Below are 21,318 nucleotides of genomic sequence, written 5' to 3' on the forward strand. Positions count from 1 at the left end.
CTTGCCTCTATAAGGTAATAGCAAAAGTCTTGTCAGGACGATTAAGAGGAGTTCTACACGAGACTATCCACTCTACTCAAGGTGCTTTTGTTCAAGGGAGACAAATTTTGGATGCAGTTCTTATAGCCAATGAGATAGTGGACGAGAAAAGGCGATCAAGGGAGGAAGGAGTTGTATTCAAAATTAACTTTGAAAAGGCTTATGACCATGTGAAATGGGATTTTGTGGATCATGTGTTGGAGAAGAAGGGGTTTAGTTCTAAATGGAGGAGTTGGATGAGAGGTTGTCTGTCCTTGGTCTCTTATGCTATTCTAGTGAATGGTAATGCTAAAGGATGGGTCAAGGCATCTAGAGGTTTAAGGCAAGGTGACCCTTTATCCCTTTTCCTGTTCACTATTGTTGTAGATGTGTTGAGTAGAATGTTGTTGAAAGCTAAGGAAAGAAGTGTGCTGGAGGGTTTCAGGGTAGGTAGAAATAGAGTTAGGGTGACCCATCTGCAATTCGCAGATGATACCATATTCTTTGCTTACTCTTGCGTGGAAGAACTGCTAACTCTCAAGAGTTTATTGTTAGTGTTTGGACAAATTTCTGGGCTTAAGGTCAATCTTGACAAGAGTAATCTTTTTGGAATCAACCTTGATCAGAATCATCTCTCTAGGTTAGCCTTGTTGCTTGAATGCAAGGCTTCTGATTGGCCTATACTATACCTGGGTCTTCCTTTGGGAGGGAATTCAACTGCTTGTGGATTCTGGGACCCAGTGATTGAGAGAATCTCTAGGAGATTAGACGGGTGGCAAAAGACTTACTTTTCTTTTGGTGGTAGGATAACTCTTAACCACTCATGCCTTTCCCACATTCCCAACTACTTTCTTTCTCTGTTTAAGATTCCCACTTCAGTGGCTGCAAAAATCGAGAGATTGCAAAGGAATTTTCTTTGGTTAGGGGTTGGAGAAGGTAAAAGAGATTATCTAGTTAGTTGGGATGCGGTGTGTAAGCCGAGGGTAAAAGGGGGTTTAGGGTTTGGGAAGATTCCTTTAAGGAATCATGCTCTTTTAAGGAAATGGTTGTGGAGGTTTCCTAGGGAGAGCACAACTCTGTGGCATCAGGTCATTCAAAGCATTTATGGGACACACTCAAATGGTTGGGATGCTAACACTTTAGTCAGATGGTCACATCGTTGTCCTTGGAAGGCTATTGCACAAGTCTTTCAGAATTTTTCCAAGTATACTCGGTTGGTAGTAGGGGATGGGGAAAGAATTCGTTTTTGGGAAGATTTGTAGTGGGGGGATCAGATTTTCAAAGTCCAATATCCAAGGCTATTTAGAGTAGTCACGGATAAAAATATTCCTATATCTTCAATTCTCGGTTCTGATCGCCCTTTTGCATGGAACTTTAATTTCCGTCGTAATCTTTCCGATTCTGAGATAGAAGATCTAGAACGTCTCATGCGATCTTTTGATTGTATGCATATATCCACTTTGGCTTCAGATGCGAGATCATGATCCTTATCTTCTTCAAGATTGTTCACAGTCAAATCTTTCTTTATAGCCTTGTCACAAATGCCCGGATTATCTCCACTTTTCCCTACTAAGTTTGTATGGAATTCTCAAGTCCCTTTCAAAGTTAAGACCTTTGTCTGGCTTGTGGCACACAAGAAGGTAAATACTAATGACTTGCTACAATTGAGGAGACCCCACAAAGCTCTTAGTCCTGACATTTGTAAGTTGTGCATGAAGCAAGGAGAATCAATAGATCATCTCTTCCTTCATTGTTCTGTGTCATTGGGGTTGTGGCACAAATTATTTCAACTAGCCAAGATGGATTGGGTTCCTCTGAGAAGCATTTCAGACATGATGTCCATCAACTATAAAGGTTTTGGCAATTCCAAGAGAGGGGTGGTTTTGTGGCAGAATGCGTGCATAGCTTTAACTTGGGTTGTGTGGCGGGAAAGAAATGCCATGATATTTGAGGACAAAGCTAGGAATTCAGAGAACCTTTGGGATTCAATTCATTTCCTTGCTTCTCTTTGGACTTTTTGTTCCACGGTTTTTAAGGGCATTCCCCTTATCGTGTTACAACTAGATTGGCTAGCAGTATGTAGTTCCAACAGGATGGTCTAGTCAAGGGAGATTGTTCGTAGTTTCTTAGTGTAGTGCCTTGTTATCTTTTTGTGTCGTTTAGTTTCATCTCTGGTGGGAGGATTACTCATCCTTCTATTGTACTTTTTTTCTATTAATATATACATGTGTTGTTTCCTATCAAAAAGAAAACGCAAGAATTAAAGTGTTGCCCCTTTATGTATTTTTGAACAATTTGGAAGGAAAAGAATCAAAGAGCATTTGAAAACGAGAAGTAGCTAGTTCACTTGTTAGCTTCTTCTTTAGAAGCTTGTTGTCATGGATTAGGATGTATATAGCAGAAGTATCAATGCCTTTAATCAATTTTGTGGATGGGATGGGATCTAGATGAGGGAGGGAACGAGTTTTTTTTGTGTTTTCCTTCCTTCAAGCTATGCCTTTTGTTATCCTTTGTATACGACTGTATAGTTCTTTATATTTTATGTATGTTCTCTTTCTAAAAAATTTTTTTTGGAGCTTAACTAACCAAACCACACTTTTCAACTCAATTGATGTCTCAAATCTTGGGATCAATCATGCAATAACCTTTCATCTTAGTTTCTCTTTGTTATTCAAGTCTCTTGCCCAAAACAAGTAATCAACTCATCTTATTGTCCTAAAAATGGTAATGACTCATTTCTTAATTCTTCAATCAATGTTAAAAATCCATATTAAACATTCATCCTAATATAACCTCATTGTTTCCATCTTTGGTGTTCTCATAAATCCCCTTGACCTTGACTATGTCTTGCAACACTCAACTGTTGTTTTTCTTTTTCTTTTTTTACTTAATGGCCTTAAAGGCATAGATTTATGGCTAAGGCCTTCCAAAAGTTACTCTAGGGATTTAAAACTTGATATCAAAAGCTCTAAAATATGGGAATGAGTTTTGTTCAAACATTATATACGTTGTAGACCAAAATCCTAACTTCTTAAGCTTTTTAGGAAAAGTGGTTATTCAACATGATATCACAGTTTGGTTAACTGGAGATCTAAGGTTTAAGTACTTCCTCGTCCATTTATTTGTTTAATTATTTGTGATTACAAGTCCTTCCCTCGTCTCTTGTACTTTGGTGTGTTGCTTCTTTAGCACTTGCTTTTAGAATCTTATTTTTTGTATCACAAATTATAATGTCTCTCATGTGTGGTGTATGGGGTCACACGTGAGAGGGGTGTTAGAGCATGATATATATTAGGGGTTCTAATCTTAATAGCTTAAGCTTTTATAAAAATTAGTAGTTCAACAAGTTTAGGAGTCGAAAATTGTAGAAAGTGTGGTTATAGGGTCACACATAAGAGGTGTGTACATTGTGAGCCCAAATCCTAACAATTCAAGTTTTTAAGAAAGATGGTAGTTCAACAAGTTTAAGAAATCGAAAATCAATAACAACTGCTTTGGTCTATGCCCCCACGTACAGGTATAAGGCTGCACATAGTGGGGTATTAGGGCATGATATAGATTGTGAGCCTGAATTGTAACAGCTTAAGCTTTTAGGAAATTGGTGGGTTAACAAGTTTAGGAATTGAAAATTGTAGAAAGAATGGTTACCTTATGATTTATATAACAACCAAAACAAATAGTACGAAGTCCTCTTAAGACTCTTGATCAGCCATCCTGTAATTGCATTCTCTTTTTTGCTCTGCTTCATTTTCTTTGAGTTTGAAGGAATAGAAGGGTTTCATATGAGCAAAACATGGAGACAAAATGCGTAATGGGTATTTTGGTTGATGCTTTTCTCATTGCTTGTTGCCTAATGAATTGTAACCATCCACAGTTTTGAATAACCAGGCCTTAAAACTCTATTTTATTTCCTGATCTCCTATTATTTTTACTTTTAACAAGAACATTTGGTTGTTCTTGCTTTGTCCATAATCTTCATCCACATCAAGACAAATCTTCTCCCCATTCCATTAAATGCATTTTTCTTGGATATTCTCAAATACCAAAAGGTTACAAATGTATTGATCCTACTAATGAGAAGTACTTTGTGTGTTGACCCTATTACCTAGAAGTCCTTTGTGAGTGCTGATGTTACTTTCTTTGAAAGCTCTCCTTGTTTTTCGACCATTATCTCCTAACTGAACCTTTACCAATGACCTCTGATGTTATTATTACCTTTACCATGACCTGAAAACAGGGTTGATGTTTTCTTCGCACTGCTAGAACAAGAATGAAAAGAAGACATTAATACACTGTGAATGGGAGTACACATTGCTGAGCATATTGTTCTTTGCCTCACCATAATATAAAGGCCATAAAGGAATTTGGCCACTTGAATATCATTAGAGAGTGACTGATAGATGTTTAACTCCTTCCACATCCCTTTGAAGGAACTGTAACCATTTTGATTGATAGCAAAGATGTTTTTATACAATTGATAAGTTCTAGAAATATTTTTTTTCTTGTGCAAATAGCATTAAGATCTCCTTTGCACTATCTAAAAACAAAACATTAGAATCTGTTCCATTCCCTTCCATAACCATGTCATAATTGTGCAGCCATTTTGTTGCCACTCTTCAAATCCTTTTAACTCTTCTAGATGCGGAGATGCTCTAGTTTTCCTTTTGCTAGCACACAACAAATAATTAGGGCCATTCAACTTGACAGACATGATTTGGATCCCCTTGTTGTCACTTGTCTTACTTCACTAATTGTAGACATAGTAGTAAAGGAAACAGATTTGAAACACACCGTTTTCACTTTTTCTTTTGCAAAAAACAATCCTTGAGCAATGTTCTAACAATCTTATCACATGTTCTTAGACATTATTGAGGCAGCCACAAAGACTGAAGCAGCCACAGCAAGGGGATTGATCACTAGAGCAGTCCCTAATACTTATTAACAGCCAATGAGGATAGGTTTTTAAGTGTAGTAGCAGCTAGGGTTAGGGTTTGTGATTTGTAGAGGTGCAACTGCAGTTTATGACAAAAAGCAGCTAATTTTTGAACCTGCTGTCATGCCATGTTGAAAAGGAGAGAAAAAAACTGAAGAGGAGAAAAAAAAAGAAAGGATGAGAGTAAACAAATATGAGCCTACAGCCTATTGCTAGATGCTTCTCTCTTGCATATTAACAAAATACAATGTAAATTATAAAATTACCCCTCTAATTAACGGAAGACATAAATATAATACTTTAACACCAAAACGTAAACACATCCAGTTACTGTTCCATGTGCTAGTTCCTGTGGGGAGACCACTTCTTGTTTAGGAAAACCATAGGATGGTTGTCTACAATCAAATAGGTGGGCTAGGGTTTTAATCTACAGGGTTTTAGGAGAGGAATAAGGAATAAAAATTATGGCAATGGGGATAAAATATAGGAAAAGAAGAGATAAAGAAGGAAGATATGAAACCTTAGAGTCTCACTAAGGCCTTGTAGGAATGTCGTGCAGAAGAAAAGTAATGGAGTCTTACCATTGAAAATTGCAATGTTTGCACAAAAAAAAAAACTTAGGATTATTGATCATCAATCCTTAATCTTCTTTGATATCAATTAATCTTATTTATAAGCTTTAAAAACCCTAAAATAGAATAAAGCTATGAAAAGGTAAATTTAACCTATGTAGTAACTTATTAAGACTACTATTCTTTTCATAAAACTATTTCAAAAAATTAAAATAAATCATTTTTTTTTTTAAATTAGAAACTTACTTTATAGAAACTTCTTGTAATAAAGTTTCTAATAATTTTTTTTTTGTAAATAGAAACTTTAGAATCAATAAATTATTTTAGAAAATAGATGGTTTGAAACTTCGTTTAAGAAGAATTTTGAAACGTCTGAAATTGTAGTACTTTAATTTTTTTTTCCTTTCATTCCTTTTCTTGAATACACTTGGAGGGACTCATCCCCATCACTTGTGTTGATTCTCTTATGAGTTTCTTTTTTTAATTGTAATTTTTTTAAATTTGGAAAAACTATAGTCTGTTGCATGATCAGTTCTTTTCCAAAAAAATTATTTGACCTTGATTTTAGTCTATAAATGGGAATAAGAGTAATTTCTCATTTCTATAGAAAAATTAGTGTTTGCTATAGAATGAGTAGTTATCACTACCTACTTCTAGTTGGTGGATTTGACAATTTGTTTTGGAAGGATGCCTTATTAATAATTTAGAAGTGCCAAAACGTGGCCTAACTTATCAAAGCAAGACCTTCATTTTTCAAGGTTGCTTGAGTGTATATATGGACTTTTATGTGAGGTATTTTTTGATATCTTTTATATGATATATAGTATCGACTAAAATGGATATGGATCCTTAGAGAGAGAAGCCATGAAGGTAGAATCCGTTTGCTTTTGTTTACACAGTTGGAATTATGTTATTGGTTTATTTAAATGGTACATTACATGGAAAAAAATTAAAACCAACTAAAGGCTCACTAAATAAGACCAACTCTATTGCAATAATGATGTGCGTGGATTAATAGGTCTTTTGCTTGCCTTTTATAGAAGGTTTTGTTTAGTTTTCTAGTCATGTTCTGTTCCAATGAAGATATTCCTGCTCCCAAGTTTGTAAAGTCCATTATGTACTAATTGATCAATGATAATCTTAAAACACGCTTTTTCTCTTTTAATATTACTTTTTATTTTTCATTTTTCATTTTTTGATAAGTAAAAGCATGTTCTTGCTTTAGGCTATTTGATTGGGATGTCAGTCCTGTTTCTTGTTGCTATAGATACACGGTTGATGGTTTATGTGCAAACATTCTGTGTTCAGGTTATTTGAAGTGTGAAAAGAAAGCCTGTCATCTCGTATGCTCCTTGACTTCCCCTGATTAATTTTGTTTGAACGCAGATCAGGCTCACATGTTGTTGAAGAGTGCTACGAATTTTTATTTCTTGTGTCTACTTCTTGTGAAGATGGAGTCTCAGCATTGTACAAATCTGGAGGCTTAAGGGTGCTAGCTTCCCAAATGTCTACTTTGGCAGATGGTATTTAAAATTAATTTTAATTGAACTATGACAACACTTAAACAGATTATGTTAATAATCCACAGGTGCATTTAATTATCAGCTGTTGCTAGTATTCATTGTGATTGCATCCCTGAGCCTTGTTAGCTTCATGTCTTTCTGGTGAAGAGTCCATGTAATATGATATTTATCATCATTGACAAGTAACTTGTTTGTAAAAAAATTTCACAAATGGAGGGAGGAAGAAGCTGGTTCAGTGTTGATTCAAAACCCTTCCAGATTTCAATAGAGAAGGTCAAAGGTAGGTGGTTGGAAAGGTGTCAGAAGGGGGTTGAGGGTTTTCATCTTGGACCAGGTTTGGCAAGAAAGGCCTTTGCCCTTTGGTTGGAAGGGGCAGAGTCATGCTATCATGATAATGACAGAAAATCTTACAGAAAAGTTTGGATAGAGGGAGGGAGGGATTACAAGCTGGAGATGCGTAGCAATAGAGTAGGAAGGTTCCTATTGTGCTTTGTTTTTTCCATGGAAGAGAAGAGGTTCACTTTGGTTTTTCTATAAGGTAGGGGATTTCCAAGGGGCTGAGGGTTCTGGACAAAAAGTTGTGGAGCTTAGGGGTAGCTTCTCTTCAGAGGATTGAGCAAGTAGCTCAAGTGGCTAGTTTCCAGTTGCAGAAGAATGGGGAGGGAGCCCCTAACAAAGCAGTTTCTTATGCAGAGATGGTAAGCAGTGACTGGTGAGGTGGTTGAAGTAGTGTAGATTCAAACGGGAATGGAGAAATCAACAAAAATATGGAATGCCTACTGTACTGCCTCATGGGTAGATGGGTTGGACTTTTAGATAAGATCCAGAACATGTTTTTGCTGAAAACATGAACAATGTTTAATTGGCACTTGAAGGATAATCTCCATTTGGCTTTAATGGATGGATCCCTCATTCTGTTTTGAGTTCAAGAAGGTCTTTGATGCTGAAAGGGTGTTGCAGTTGGGTATGGGAAACTTCAGGGAGAAGCATCTAGAGATGGGTTCAAGAAGCTGGTTGTTTTAGGAATGACGTCTGTGCCCAAGAAGGTTAAGGAATGAGGTCCCTAGTTGTTGCTAAAGGCTCTTAGGTAGCAGAGATGTGGGAGCAGGTTGAGGAAGGGGGCCAGTGGAATCCCTCCTTTTATGGATAGTTCCATGTTTAGGAATTGGAAGGAGTAGAAGCATTTTGTCAAAGACTACACTCTAGTTGAATTAGAATGGAGGAAGAGGATAGATTAGGTTGGAAGGAAATCAAGAGTGGCATGTTCACTATCAAATCTTTCTATACTTCCTTCTCCCAGGGAAGAAGTGAGTCTTTCCTAACAAACTTAGTTTGAAACTCATGGGTGCCAATGAAGGTGGGTTTCTTAGCTTTGGAAGTTGTTTGCAGAAGGATTTAACACTTGATTAGCTTAAAAGGTGGAAATGGAATATAACAAATAGATGTTACATGTGTTAATGGGAAGAAGAGTTGGCTGAGCATATGTTCCTTTACTATTCCAAAGCGAGAATCCCTGGAAACTGGTGTTTTTTTTTGTATGGAGTGGCTTGGATGATGCACTCTTTTGTAAGAGAAACCATTCTGATTGACGTGACTCTTTTGTGGGGAAGAAGCAAAAGAAAGCTTGGGGGACCGCTCCTTTGTACCTGTTTCAGACGTTATGGAATGAAATAAATAGGAGAGAGCATTCGAAGATGAAATATAGTTAGATGAAGCAATCAAATCTACCTTTCTGTGCAATTTTTGGATTGGGTTAAAGTGTACATAGATGATTGTTTTATGATCATGATAGACTTTGTAGATTGGTTGAGTTCTATGTAAGGTGAGGTAGGTGGTTTTTTGTTTTCTTTTCCCCTCTTTGCTTGTCTGTTACTGCTATTTGTATATATCGTGTGTACTTCGGTGTGCCCTATTTCAAGCACTTTTAATATAATATCTCGTTTTGCCTATCAAAAATGTTTTTCTGGTGCAATCTGAATAAGTTGGGTGACCATGGGGTTGTGGGAACTTTTTTTCCTTTTCTTTTAATTGGTAAATAATAGGATATGATTAAAGTGTGCCTAGCAAAAAAGGGGGGGTGCAATCCAAGTACATTGGATGCACAGAAGGAGCACCAGGTTTTCCTCCTAACCTCCTCATGAGCCCTCAATAAGATAAAAAAAGAAAGATTAGTAATCCTTTATGGACCCTAGACCACTCAAAGATTGTCGGCTGATGTGTTCATTGTGATTAGAACCTTCTATAGTTTGTTTGCTACCTTTTGGAACAAAAGATACATAGATTCATGGGACCATGGACCTTGTAACTTAGTTCTGATTTGCATAAAAGTTATGTGATGCAATTTTTCTGCAGGTTCACACTCACAGGCACTGGCTATGAAACTTGTGCAGTTGATGCTTAGTACAGTGTCCCTGGACATCATTAATAATGAATATTCATCAGAACTGTCAATGATGGTGAGCCTAAATTTATTTAGCTGTGTACTTTTTTTTTCCTTTTTTTTGATATATTTATTTAGCTGTGTACTTTATCCTTCACCATCATTTAGTTTGTTATTATGTGAAGAATTTCTGAACTCCTTTATTGATTCTATTCGGTACACACCATACACATATATATACACAAATGACTGAATAAGAAAAAATCAATCTAGCTTAATTCTCTCCTAAAATTAGGAAACTGAATCATAAGGAAATATCCTAAATGATCTCTCCTTTTTTATTCCTAAAATACTTTCCTAAATTAAAATCCTAACTTTGGCATTATTTCAACACTCCCCCTCAAGCTGGAGAATATATATCATATAATCCCAGCTTGCAAGTTAAGTCTTCAAAGTTAGGCCTAGGTAAAGCTTTGGTGAGGATGTCTGCGGTTTGGTGCTTGGTAGGAACATAGTTCAATTTAACCGTCTCACTAGTCACCTTCTCTGTGATGAAGTGTCTGTCAATCTCAACATGCTTGGTCCTGTCATGATGCACGGGGTTCTTTGCTATGCTTATAGCTGCCTGATTATCACACATCATCAGAATTGGAGATGAACTCGTTTGTCCCAGTTCACTAAGAACCCTTTTTATCCAAATCCCTTCACAGATTCCCTGTGCAAGAGCTCTGTACTCAGCTTCTGCACTACTTCTGGCTACAACTGATTGCTTCTTACTCCTCCAGGTAACAAGATTTCCCCAGACAAAAGAACAATATCCAGAAGTGGACCGCCTGTCAATGATGTTTCCTGCCCAATCCGCATCTGAGTATACTTCAGTGTCACGGTTCTCTGTCTTTCTGAAGAATAGACCTTTCCCTGGTGTCATTTTTAAATATCTAAGAATCCTGTAGACTGCTTCCATGTGTTCCTCAGTGGGGCTGTGCATGAATTGACTTACAACACTCACTGCAAAGCCAATATCTGGCCGAGTATGTGAGAGATAAATCAAGCGCCCGACAAGCCGCTGATATCTCCCCCTGTCTACCGGTGTACTTTCTTTCTCGATACCAAGTTTCTTCTGACTATCCATAGGAGTATCAATTGGTTTGCATCCAAGCATACCGGTCTCCTTAAGAAGATCGAGTATGTATTTTCTTTGAGAGACTACAATTCCCTTCCTTGATCTAGCCACTTCCATACCAAGGAAATATTTCAAATTTCCAAGGTCTTTAACTTCAAACTCTTCTGACAAATACTTCTTCAAATTCTGTAATTCCTCCATATCATTCCCAGATAGAATAATATCATCGACATAGACTATCAATATAGCCATTTTCCCGGCATGAGACTTCTTGACAAATAGAGTATGATCAGCCTGACCTTGTTTGTAGCCCAGCTTCAGGACTTCTTTTGTGAATCTATCAAACCAGGCTCGGGGAGATTGTTTAAGGCCGTACAAGGATTTTTGGAGTTTGCAAACCTGATTCTTTGCCATACTTTCTTCGAAACCAGGTGGTATTTCCATGTAGACTTCCTCTTCTAGGTCACCATTTAGAAACACATTTTTTATGTCCGGTTGTTGCAAGCACCAATCTTGATTGACAGCCAATGAGAGAAGAATCCTGATAGTGTTCAGTTTTGCAACAGGAGCAAAAGTCTCCTGATAGTCTATCCCATAGGATTGTGTAAACCCTCTAGCTACCAAACGAGCCTTGAATCTCTCGACTGATCCATCTGCTTTGTATTTTATGGTGAAAATCCACTTGCACCCCACAGGCCTCTTCCCAACCGGCAAATCTGTGATAGTCCACGTCCCATTCTTCTCAAGTGCATCAATCTCATCTTGTACTGCCTTCTTCCATTCTGAAATTTTTAATGCCTCTTGTATTGTGTTGGGAACCTGAGTATCATCAAGAGAAGTAGCAAATGCTCTGTAAGATGGTGATAGCCCTTCATACGTAACATAATTCCCAATTGGATGATCTGTACATCTCCTAACACCCTTCCTCAATGCAATCGGCAGAGTAGAATCATCAATGCTGGGAATTAACACCTCTCCAGCCCTATCCTCACCTATGTTCTCTTCAGGAAGACTTGAATTGGAGTCAATATATTGGCCACATGTTGACTGTGATCCGTGCTCTAATTCCTGTCTTTTTCTCCTCCTGATGTAAACTTGTAAGTTCTCATTAGCAAGTTGTGAGGCTATAGGTTGAATAGGCATGGGAGACTAGATGGTCACGGGAGAAGGAACATTTGTGTGCTGGGCTGGCTGGACTGATGACGGCATGGGTGTGGACAACTCAGTGGGCGCGAATTGGGAAGGATTTGGTGACTCTGAGTGAAAAGAAGGTACACCCTCAAGACGAGACTCCCAAACTTGATGTTCATTCATGCTCTCCCCCTGAACAGGAAATTTGGGATAGAAGAAGACATGTTCAAAGAAAGAGACGTCCATGGTGGTGTAAAATCTTTTGTTGGTTGGAGAATAGCATTTGTACCCTTTTTGGGTTGGAGAATACCCTAGGAAAATGCACTTATTTGCTCGAGGAGCAAATTTGCTACGATTTTGAGGATACACATGAACGAATGCCGTGCAACCAAATACTTTGAGTGGTAAATCAGAAGAGGCGGCACGGGTGTGAGGAAATTGTTTCAAGAAAAGTTGACGTGGGGATTGAAAGGTAAGCACTCTGGATGGCATACGGTTAATCAAATAGGTAGCTGTGAGAATAGCTTCCCCCCAGAAATAGTTTGGAACATTAGAGGAAAACATAAGGCCACCGGGCAACCTCCAAGAGATGTCTATTCTTGCGTTCAGCCACCCCATTTTGTTGTGGGGTGTCAACGCAAGAACTTATGTGGATAATGCCGTGATTTTGAAGATAAGTACTGAGACTACTAGTAAAGTATTCCTTTGCATTATCTGACTTGAGGACTTGAATTTTGGAATTGAATTGGTTTTGAACCATAAGATTGAAGGTTTGAAAAATGTGCCCGACCTCTGACTTTTCTTTCATAAGGAAAACCCATGTTACCCGAGTATGATCATCAACGAATGTCACAAACCATCGAGTGCCAGAAATATTTTTTATCCGGGAGGGACCCCACACATCACTATGAACTAGAGAGAAAACAGTCGAAGGTTTGTATGGGATTTGAGGATATACTGTTCGAGTATGCTTTGCAAACTGACAAATTTCACAGTGATAAGATGCTGGATTTTTATTGATAAATAATTTGGGAAACAATTTTGCAAGGTAAACAAAGCTAGGATGACCAAGGCGATAGTGTAACATTATAATCTCACTATCTTTATTGACCTTAGAATTTGACACAGAATTGAAAGACTCTAACATACTCTGAGACTGTACGCAACTTGCTTGAGAGACTTGGTTTGAGAATTGGCCACATGAGAGGAGGTAGAGCCCGGAACACAGTTCAGCACTGCCAATCATCTTCCCCGATTTCAAGTCCTGAAAAACACACGAGTTTGGATAGAATTTAGTAACACATTGGAGATCACGAGCCAATTTGCTAATGGACAAAAGATTACAATCCAAGTTTGGAACATGGAGGACAGAGTCAAGATATAAGTCTTTAATAAGTTTTATAGAACCTGTCCCGACAATTTTTGACTTTGAACCATCAGCAATATGGACGGATGAATGACCATTACTTGGCTTGTAATTTTGAAGAATGGTAGCATCTCCTGTCATGTGATCAGAAGCACCTGTGTCCACTATCCATGGCTTCATTCCTCCTCGACTAGCAGTGAGGGCTATCCCGGTAGTACTGCCACTGCCAACTTGGCTTAATAGTTTCTGTAGCATCTCCATCTGCTCTTTGTTGAATGGACTCGGCTCGGGAACAGATGTGCTCTCAGAGTTGGCAGCCACGTGTGCTCTGCCATCTCTGTCAGACCGTGGCTTTGGTTTCCAATCAGCCGGTTTACCATGAAGCTTCCAGCAAGCCTCCTTATAATGGCCTGGTTTCTTACAATAATCACACCAAGGCCTATCTCGTTTCTGACGGTCTCCACCACTACTATTAAATGATCGAGCAGCAAGGGCAGAGCCATCCAATGTTGGGGCAGGTTGCTCTTTGGATCCCATCATCACTTTCTTTCTACTTTCTTCACGCCTAACCTCTGAAAAAGCCTCCCTGAGACTTGGAAGGGGTTTAATGCCCATGATTCGGCCTCTAACATCATCCAATTCCCTGTTTAGTCCTAGGAAGAACTTGAACAGTCTCTTTTGTTCCACAATTTGCCTGTATGTTGCTGCATCATCCGAACATTTCCATGAGTGAGTCTCAAATAAGTCAAGTTGCTGCCAATACCTTGTGAGTGTGTTGTAATACTGAGTAACTGACCGCTCTCCTTGGCGGAAGTCATGTAGGGCTGATTCAACCTGAAAAAGTTTTGAAGTATTTTCAGAACTTGAGTAAGTTTCTTTGGCTGCATCCCATATGTCCTTTGCAGTCCCAAACAGCAAGAAATTTTCTCCTATGTCATTGTTCATGGAATTGATAAGCCATGACATGATCATGCTGTTTTCAATCTTCCACTTCCTGAAACCCGGTTCTGTAGTTTCTGGCATGGCTGCTTCTCCAGTGAGGTACTCATCCTTTCCTTTACCGCAAATGAACAGCAACACAGATTGTGACCACTGTAAATAGTTATGGCCATTAAATTTGTGTCCTGTGATGAGAATAGGAGAGGAATCATTGCCACCAAGGTTTGGAATTTCAGATCTGCCCCCTGATTTTGGTGACGTGACGCTGGATACTTGTGATGATGCCATTCCGTATTTTGTCATGGACCGGAAAGGTAGAAGACCACTTCCCAAGGCACGTGCAGGGATTGGAGTTGAGAAAAAATAGCTGGAGGACGCCGGAAAAACTGATCGAAGGGCCCACGGAAGCAAAAGAACCCCAAAAGAGGCACGTGCAGGGCTCGGATGGCAAAAACAGGTAAGAAGGGTGGCTGGTCGGCGTCAGACGAGCTTGGAGGAGGAAGCGCGTTGCCGGAAAGTGGATCACGCGCCCTCACGCGCCGGCGCGTGAGATGCAGTCGCCGGCCGGAAAAACGCGCGTGGACGGCGCGTGGATGGGTTTCTGGTTCCGGTGCTTTGGGACAAATTGGAGATCTCCTCCAGGCGCTCCTTGCGATGTAGAAAAAAACCGTCGCCAGAAAGTTCATCGGAAAAGTTGCCGGCGGTGAATGTTTTTCTGACGACGATTAGACCGACCGGAAAGCGTTTTCTCCCTTGACTCTGAGAATAGGGACTGATGACCGGAATGAGAGATGGCCAGAGAGAGAGATGGTCGGATTGAGAGATGGCCAGAGAGATTTGGCCAGAATGAATGATGGCCAGAAGGGATTAGGGTTTCAGAAACCTGGCTCTGATACCATGAAGAATTTCTGAACTCCTTTATTGATTCTATTCGGTACACACCATACACATATATATACACAAATGACTGAATAAGAAAAAATCAATTTAGCTTAATTCTCTCCTAAAATTAGGAAACTGAATCATAAGGAAATATCCTAAATGATCTCTCCTTTTTTATTCCTAAAATACTTTCCTAAATTAAAATCCTAACTTTGGCATTATTTCAACATTATGTTTCCTAGAATGTACTCTTTAGGCAATTATGTTTCTGTTAAGTTTCATTTTGTGTTCAAGCTTCATTGGTACATAAATTTTTAAGCTTTTGCTTATTATGTTTCAGGTGGCTGTAATAGCAAGGGAATTCGCTGTGTTGCATGATGCCCTGAAATTTGAAGCACTCCACCTGCTTTCTGCTATCCTCTCCTCAAAATATTCTGTATGCTAGTTTCTTTTGATGTTTCTGAGAAGAATAGTTTAATGCTTGGTTACACATAGTTTCTAAATTTTCTTTTTCTAAGTTTCTTTTCTTGTTCTTCTAAGTTTATTATTAAACAAGTAAAGGCTTTCAGTTTTGATCAAAATATCATGCTATTGTTTGTTGGCTCGAGAACTGGACTGAATTTCAGACTATATTTAATTGTCCAACTTTAAGGTGGACTTAGTTTCTAACTGTATAATATATTGTCCTTAGGGGTTTTAATTTGGACAATTTTGAGATATCTCATATTTTGAGACATTTCCTTAGATTGAATTTTTGAAACATCTTAGTCCAATACAAAGTTTTCAATGAACTTTAGAGGCAATAAGGTTATGATAGGATAAATGGATAAAATGACCAAGACTGTGTTTTGATGCAAGGTTCTTAGGAATGGCCACATTGTACACATATCCCACATCTAGACCTTTGTCATGTTATATCTGACATGACACTTTACATACATTAGAGTGTCCATGTATGATAATCTAAAACTATGTATGCTATATACCTGTCTTCAAAATGCATGGACATTTTACATGCTTTAAAATGTCCTTATAACATATATTCTATCAGCCAGATATTCTATATATCTGACTTTAAAACTCAGCTTTATATAACCACCACTTTGCTGCTTGCTGAGCCCCTCTCACCACAAGCTCATCCAAAAGTTCTTTTGATGTTCATAATCATAGTTTTAAAAGGCGCAAGGTGCAACACAAGGCACACTTGAGTGAAGTGAAATGTGACTTAGGATGCATATCAATTTTATAAAATATGATCCAAAATCTAATCTAATTAACAAAAAAAATAAGATTCCAAACATTTTAAAAAAAATTCAATAAAAAAGTAATGAAATTTATAAAATTTTAATATACTATTAGAAAATTTCAGGAGTTGAAGTGTTGAAAAAGGCAAAAATAAAGTAGACAAGGCATGCCTCTCTAACAAGGCACATGCCTTGGCAAGCCAGGTGCTATAACTACTATGTTCAGAATGTTGGTGAAATACTTTTCTTTTCTTGTTAGTCCACTGCATTAAATATGATTGTAGCATCTTCTTGTATTCTTTTCCAGGCACCAGTGCATGACACTCTTCGCATAATGTCTAATGACATTTGGTCGACATATGTGCGAGTTGGTATTGTGGCCATTTTACAGAATCGTGTTGGTATGTTATAGTAACTTGTCCTGTGCATTGAGCACTGTATTATTATTTTTTCTGCTGACAGAATTCCTTATTCTTAAGATGATAAGATTTCCATATGAATCTTTTGTTTTCCCTAATGGATGATAATATTTAATTTCTTTCATGGTTAATAAATTATTTGGGTCAGTAAATGTCTCCATCTCTTGTTTACTGCATTTCTATGAATCCTAGTCGAGGACTGTCAGTCATCATTAGAGGCCTCTACGATTGGTTTTTTCATTTTTGTTTTAATCATCTATTTATAATCAGGTTTAACTTGCTGTTGCTGTGTCATATATTCTGTTTGTTTATAGGATGCCTTTGAAGAAAATAGTAAGATGGAATGCCATCCAAATCAGGCAAGTGCTTTTAAGACATGTGGGATTAGGTTATCAGGTGTCAGTTTCAATGATGATAAAGAGAAGTAGAAAATGGGTTACACAAAACCAGGATACATCTATTCCAGATGTCTTAGGTGTCTTAAACCCCTGGGAAAACCATTTAGGTAATTTGTAAATGTGTCAATGTTGATTTGGATTATTTCTGATGCCTATCAAAGTGGGAGCATGAGAGTGATTCTTAGAGGCTGTGAAAGGTTATAGCTACATATTTGCATCTAAGGGTACTTCTAATGTAATGCTTCGTTCTTCCTTTTGTTCTGAACGACATTTTTTTATTCTATGTAAACAACATGATGTATCCATTGGAATTATTATCTCCGGAGTTTATTTTGTTCACTGATAATATTATATCCTCTTCAATGTTTTTCTATACACAACACAATGATCTTTAGCTTCCCGGTTGAAGTTTCACTAATGTGTCCCTTTATATGGACTAATGTGCAGCACCTGCTGAAAAGCTTCAGGCTTTGATCCTGGCAGAGTCTGTGATATCTATACTGGGGGAGAGGTGGCTGCTTGGTCAGATGAACTTACCTGATGCAAAAGACTCTGTTCCTGCTGACAGGTAAACTATGCACGTTAATGTTGGTGAATTTTTTTTACCATTCCTTGCTCAGCGGGTCACATGGTTCATTTTAATTTTTTTTTTTTTTTCCAGGTGTCTTTTACTTGTCTTAGAGTCATCAAGGGTTGAAGTTGCTGTTTTGTTGAATGAGCTTGCCTACCTGAAATATGAAACTTCTAATAACTCTTCATCCAATGCTGAAATAATTTCTTTAAAGCAACGGAACCTGGCTATTGCTTTTTCTTTGGTAGAGAAGACAATTAAGCTTATCTCAAATGTAGTTGAAGATGAAGGTACATTTGTGTTTCCTAGTTTAGCCAGCATGTGAGCTCTACCCTTTTCTGTTTGGGAACCATCAAGTAAATTTGTAATCTTAGCCATACTATGTTAAAAAGTTTTTCATCATTAAGCTTAGTTGCCATATTCATGGAGTTTGGCAGGCACAATAATTAATAGCAGTCATGCACTTTCTTTAAAAACCTGAAAAATCATCTTTATATAATACTATCTAAAAGCAGGGAGGATTTTGGGTAAGCCTCCTAAATTTTTCAAAAAATACCCCATTTTGGGAGTCAATCACACACACTTATTAAGGTAGATTCTCTCCTTTTAAGTCAGTTGAATAGGTATTACCCTCTAATTTTGATGAAAGTATGATTTTTAAAGACAAGATCAATCATTTGTATAAAAAAAAATTAATGTCAACATGTATTCAATATGAGATAATAATGCCATTGTGCTGGAATCATGTCTGATTAGGGGAAAGCTCATAGGAAAATTATTGAGAGCTCCCTTTTGGTAGTCTTGACTTCATCTGAAAAGCCTCTACAGTAACTTTCTATACATCTTGATCAACCAGATGCATTTCCTAAATCTAATCTCATCTCATTAAAATCCATCCAATCCTTTCAAATTAAACTTGCCCCTCCTTGTAGATTTTCAGCTTGTTTCTCTCACCTTGTTTAGCTGTATGGGAGCCCAATATTGTCAAATATATAGTTGTACCTTTTCTTAGTTGATCTGAATCCTTATTGTGAAATTATGTACAGTGAACCCGATTGATGAAAACACTTTGTCGAAGGTTATCTCTGGGCTTAATGAGACAGTTGGTGTAGTTTTAGAGTATTTACAAGATGCAAAGGTAATGATCGAATAAGATCAAATTTAGTTTAGCCCCTCTTTATGAGTGTATTTATAATTGTAATTTGCAGGATCATGGACAAAAGAAAGGAGATGATCTTCTTGCTTCAGTGCGGCTTATTGGGAGGTATGCCTTTATGGTATCTCTTCAAGGACTTCTATGTTTCTGTATGGCTTTACACTGAATCAAGATTAGTGCATGAACTATTAGTGTTTTGCAGTTCACTTCAGTTGGATATAACTGAATTTTTAGTTGTGCAACTATTACTGGGAATTTATTGATATAATATGGTGTTTTGATGATTTAAAAAGTGTTTGAAATTATTATATCAATAAACTCGAACAATGTCTAAAATTAGCACCTTTGGGTATGGTAAGACATAACAAAAGTAAATTACTGGAATTCTGTAAGACAGATTGCTAAATGTTTGGACAAACAAATTAAGCTTTGGGGTTTTCACGTGAAGACTTTAAGGTGAAAGGAGGTTTAGGGTTTGGGGAGTTAGGGTTTTAGATTAGAAAAAATAAAGAAAAAGTGACTGGTTGGGGCCTGAGACTGATTCTAACAGTGCTAAGAATTAGAGATTAAGGAGAGAGGAGGAAAGGGAGAAGAAGAAACATAGCAACCATATCTATAAAGTATCAATAAACTGATCCCAAATTGCAAAACCCCCATTTCAAATTTTGGTATATATTATTTATTTACAGGAAACAACATTTTGTTAACTGAAGGTACAAGAATGATATGCTGTCTTTCAAGTGAAACTATAGTAAGGGTGAAATGATTGGTCAACCTGCTTGGAAGGTAGAACATCTTGCACAAAAACGGCTAATTCTTTGTCAACCTGTTAGTTTCATGAATGGTCTTTCTAGGAATGTGATTGAAACAACCATCTGAGCTTCTTGAAAGATCAGTAACTTTGTGGACTTCAAGTCTCTCTCTTACCTTTTGAGACCCCAGATAAAACAGTGGCTGTGTCTCTTTACACAGGAAATTTGTTGAAGAGCTCAAAGTTCTGTCCTCCATTAGACTTTCTAGTGAGGCTGAGGTTTCTGCCATTTTGTCTAACCAGAACCAACTAGTTTGGGAAAAGCTCTCAACACATTGCTACAAAGATCCTTCAAAATGCTCCTGATTCCATATTCCCCAGATTGCTCAGCAAAACTCATCAAAATTAAGCTTAAAACAGCTAGATGAAGGGGATTCCAATGGCATGTCCTTTCAGGGTTCTGCATGGTAGACTTAAAGGGAATGCCCTGAAAGTCCTGAGAATCCTTTGTCACCGATAAGGTACTGCACCTGCCAAGGGGATCTTTGACTATACTAGAAATCACCTTTCTCCCCAGCCAAATCATTTAGAGGATAGCAAACATCTCCCCCAGCTGTGGTACTCTGCTTCCAGAATTCTTATCTAGACCTTTATAACCAATGGTGATCAAATCATTAGTACTCTTGGAGGAACCCTAGGAATACCTATCAATTGAATTAATCTGTGCCATAATCCCAAAGAAACAGGTTCTGAAGAAATGGGTGATTCACTTTCTCACCATTGTTAGAGCACAAAACCATGCTTCAGGCAAAGGGCAATAAATGGCCTCCTAACAGCAGTTCTTAGATATTGATCTTGTTAGCCACCAACCAGGCAGAAGCCTTGATTTCAGGTAGTCTTTGAGATTTCCAGATTAAGGAAGCCTGGGGGGAATAACTTGAGAAAGTCCTTAGAAAGGCATGCAAAAAGGATGTTGAGAGCAAGCTTGATGGAGCCAGATCCAAACCCTTGCATTAGGAAATAAAGGAAATGCACAGCAATGGATCAAAGAATACATGAGAGGAGAGATCAACAATTTTATTGGTATGTTAAATTTGTCCCAGCTCCTGAAGAAGGTATGATCTAGGATATTTCAAGCAAAAGGTTAATCCCCTGAATTCTCCCAGAACTGATTTTCAAATTGTTACCAACAGAAAAGCAGTAAACAAATAAAATTTGCAAGTAAATATGGAGACTTGCAAACTCCATCTATAAATTTCTCTAAAATGGAAAGTTTCTCAATCTTGTAACCAGCTGATTTGCAAGGCTAGAGAACACTTCCAATTGAAGTCAAAGTATAAACTATGTATCTGTAGAAACTTTTAGAGTATTGGAAATTTGAATGAAATAGAAACCAATTAGAAATAGGAAATTCCTAGTAAACAAGACTGGATTATGAGTATGACTGACCTACACCCTAACAAGAAACAAACCCATAAACAATTACCATCCCATAAACCAAAAAATCCAAAATTTGCCTTGACAGGCTAATGCTCAGTACAATTGAAATAAAACTACAAAACCTAATTACTCAAACAACCACCACAGGCACTTCTCCTAACCAAAATGGTTTTATGTTTGGCCTAGGGTCCATAAGGACCAAACCTCATGTTGTAGGCTTTCAAAGCCTATCATACTTTGTTGATCAAATGTAAACAAAAAATTAAGAATGGTAGCACTTTTGAGTGTCTAAAAGAGGGAATTCCATAAATCATGATTGAAGTGTCAAGAACTCGTTGAAATTTTGTTCTCTTTCAATCTAATGAATTCTTGTTTCAGCTATCTTGCAGAAACACCCCTTGCTTGCAGAGAGAAGGTTAGAGAACTTCTGGAGTTTATGCTCTCGATTGAAGGTGAAGATGAACCAAGGTTT

At 37.8% G+C, this 21,318-nt stretch overlaps 1 protein-coding gene across 4 annotated transcripts in view; it reads left to right on the forward strand.

Annotated features, from left to right (window-relative positions):
- The window catches only part of LOC100260969 (uncharacterized), a 28,660-nt gene that overhangs the window by 2,193 nt on the left and 5,149 nt on the right, over positions 1-21,318 (forward strand). For all 4 annotated transcript variants that reach the window (XR_009465483.1, XR_002029949.2, XR_785597.3 and 1 more), the window contains exons 4-12: positions 6,910-7,046; positions 9,399-9,502; positions 15,208-15,303; positions 16,419-16,512; positions 17,376-17,496; positions 17,590-17,789; positions 18,546-18,637; positions 18,708-18,763; positions 21,225-21,314. Coding sequence is in view for 1 of the 4 variants with exons in the window: in XM_002282972.4 (XP_002283008.2) it covers positions 6,910-7,046; positions 9,399-9,502; positions 15,208-15,303; positions 16,419-16,512; positions 17,376-17,496; positions 17,590-17,789; positions 18,546-18,637; positions 18,708-18,763; positions 21,225-21,314 (990 nt within the window). In the remaining 3 variants the exon portion in view is untranslated. The remainder of the gene's footprint in view (positions 1-6,909; positions 7,047-9,398; positions 9,503-15,207; positions 15,304-16,418; positions 16,513-17,375; positions 17,497-17,589; positions 17,790-18,545; positions 18,638-18,707; positions 18,764-21,224; positions 21,315-21,318) is intronic.

Source organism: Vitis vinifera, chromosome 4, assembly GCF_030704535.1.
Source record: "Vitis vinifera cultivar Pinot Noir 40024 chromosome 4, ASM3070453v1".
In the NCBI taxonomy this organism is placed as follows: Eukaryota; Viridiplantae; Streptophyta; class Magnoliopsida; order Vitales; family Vitaceae; genus Vitis; species Vitis vinifera.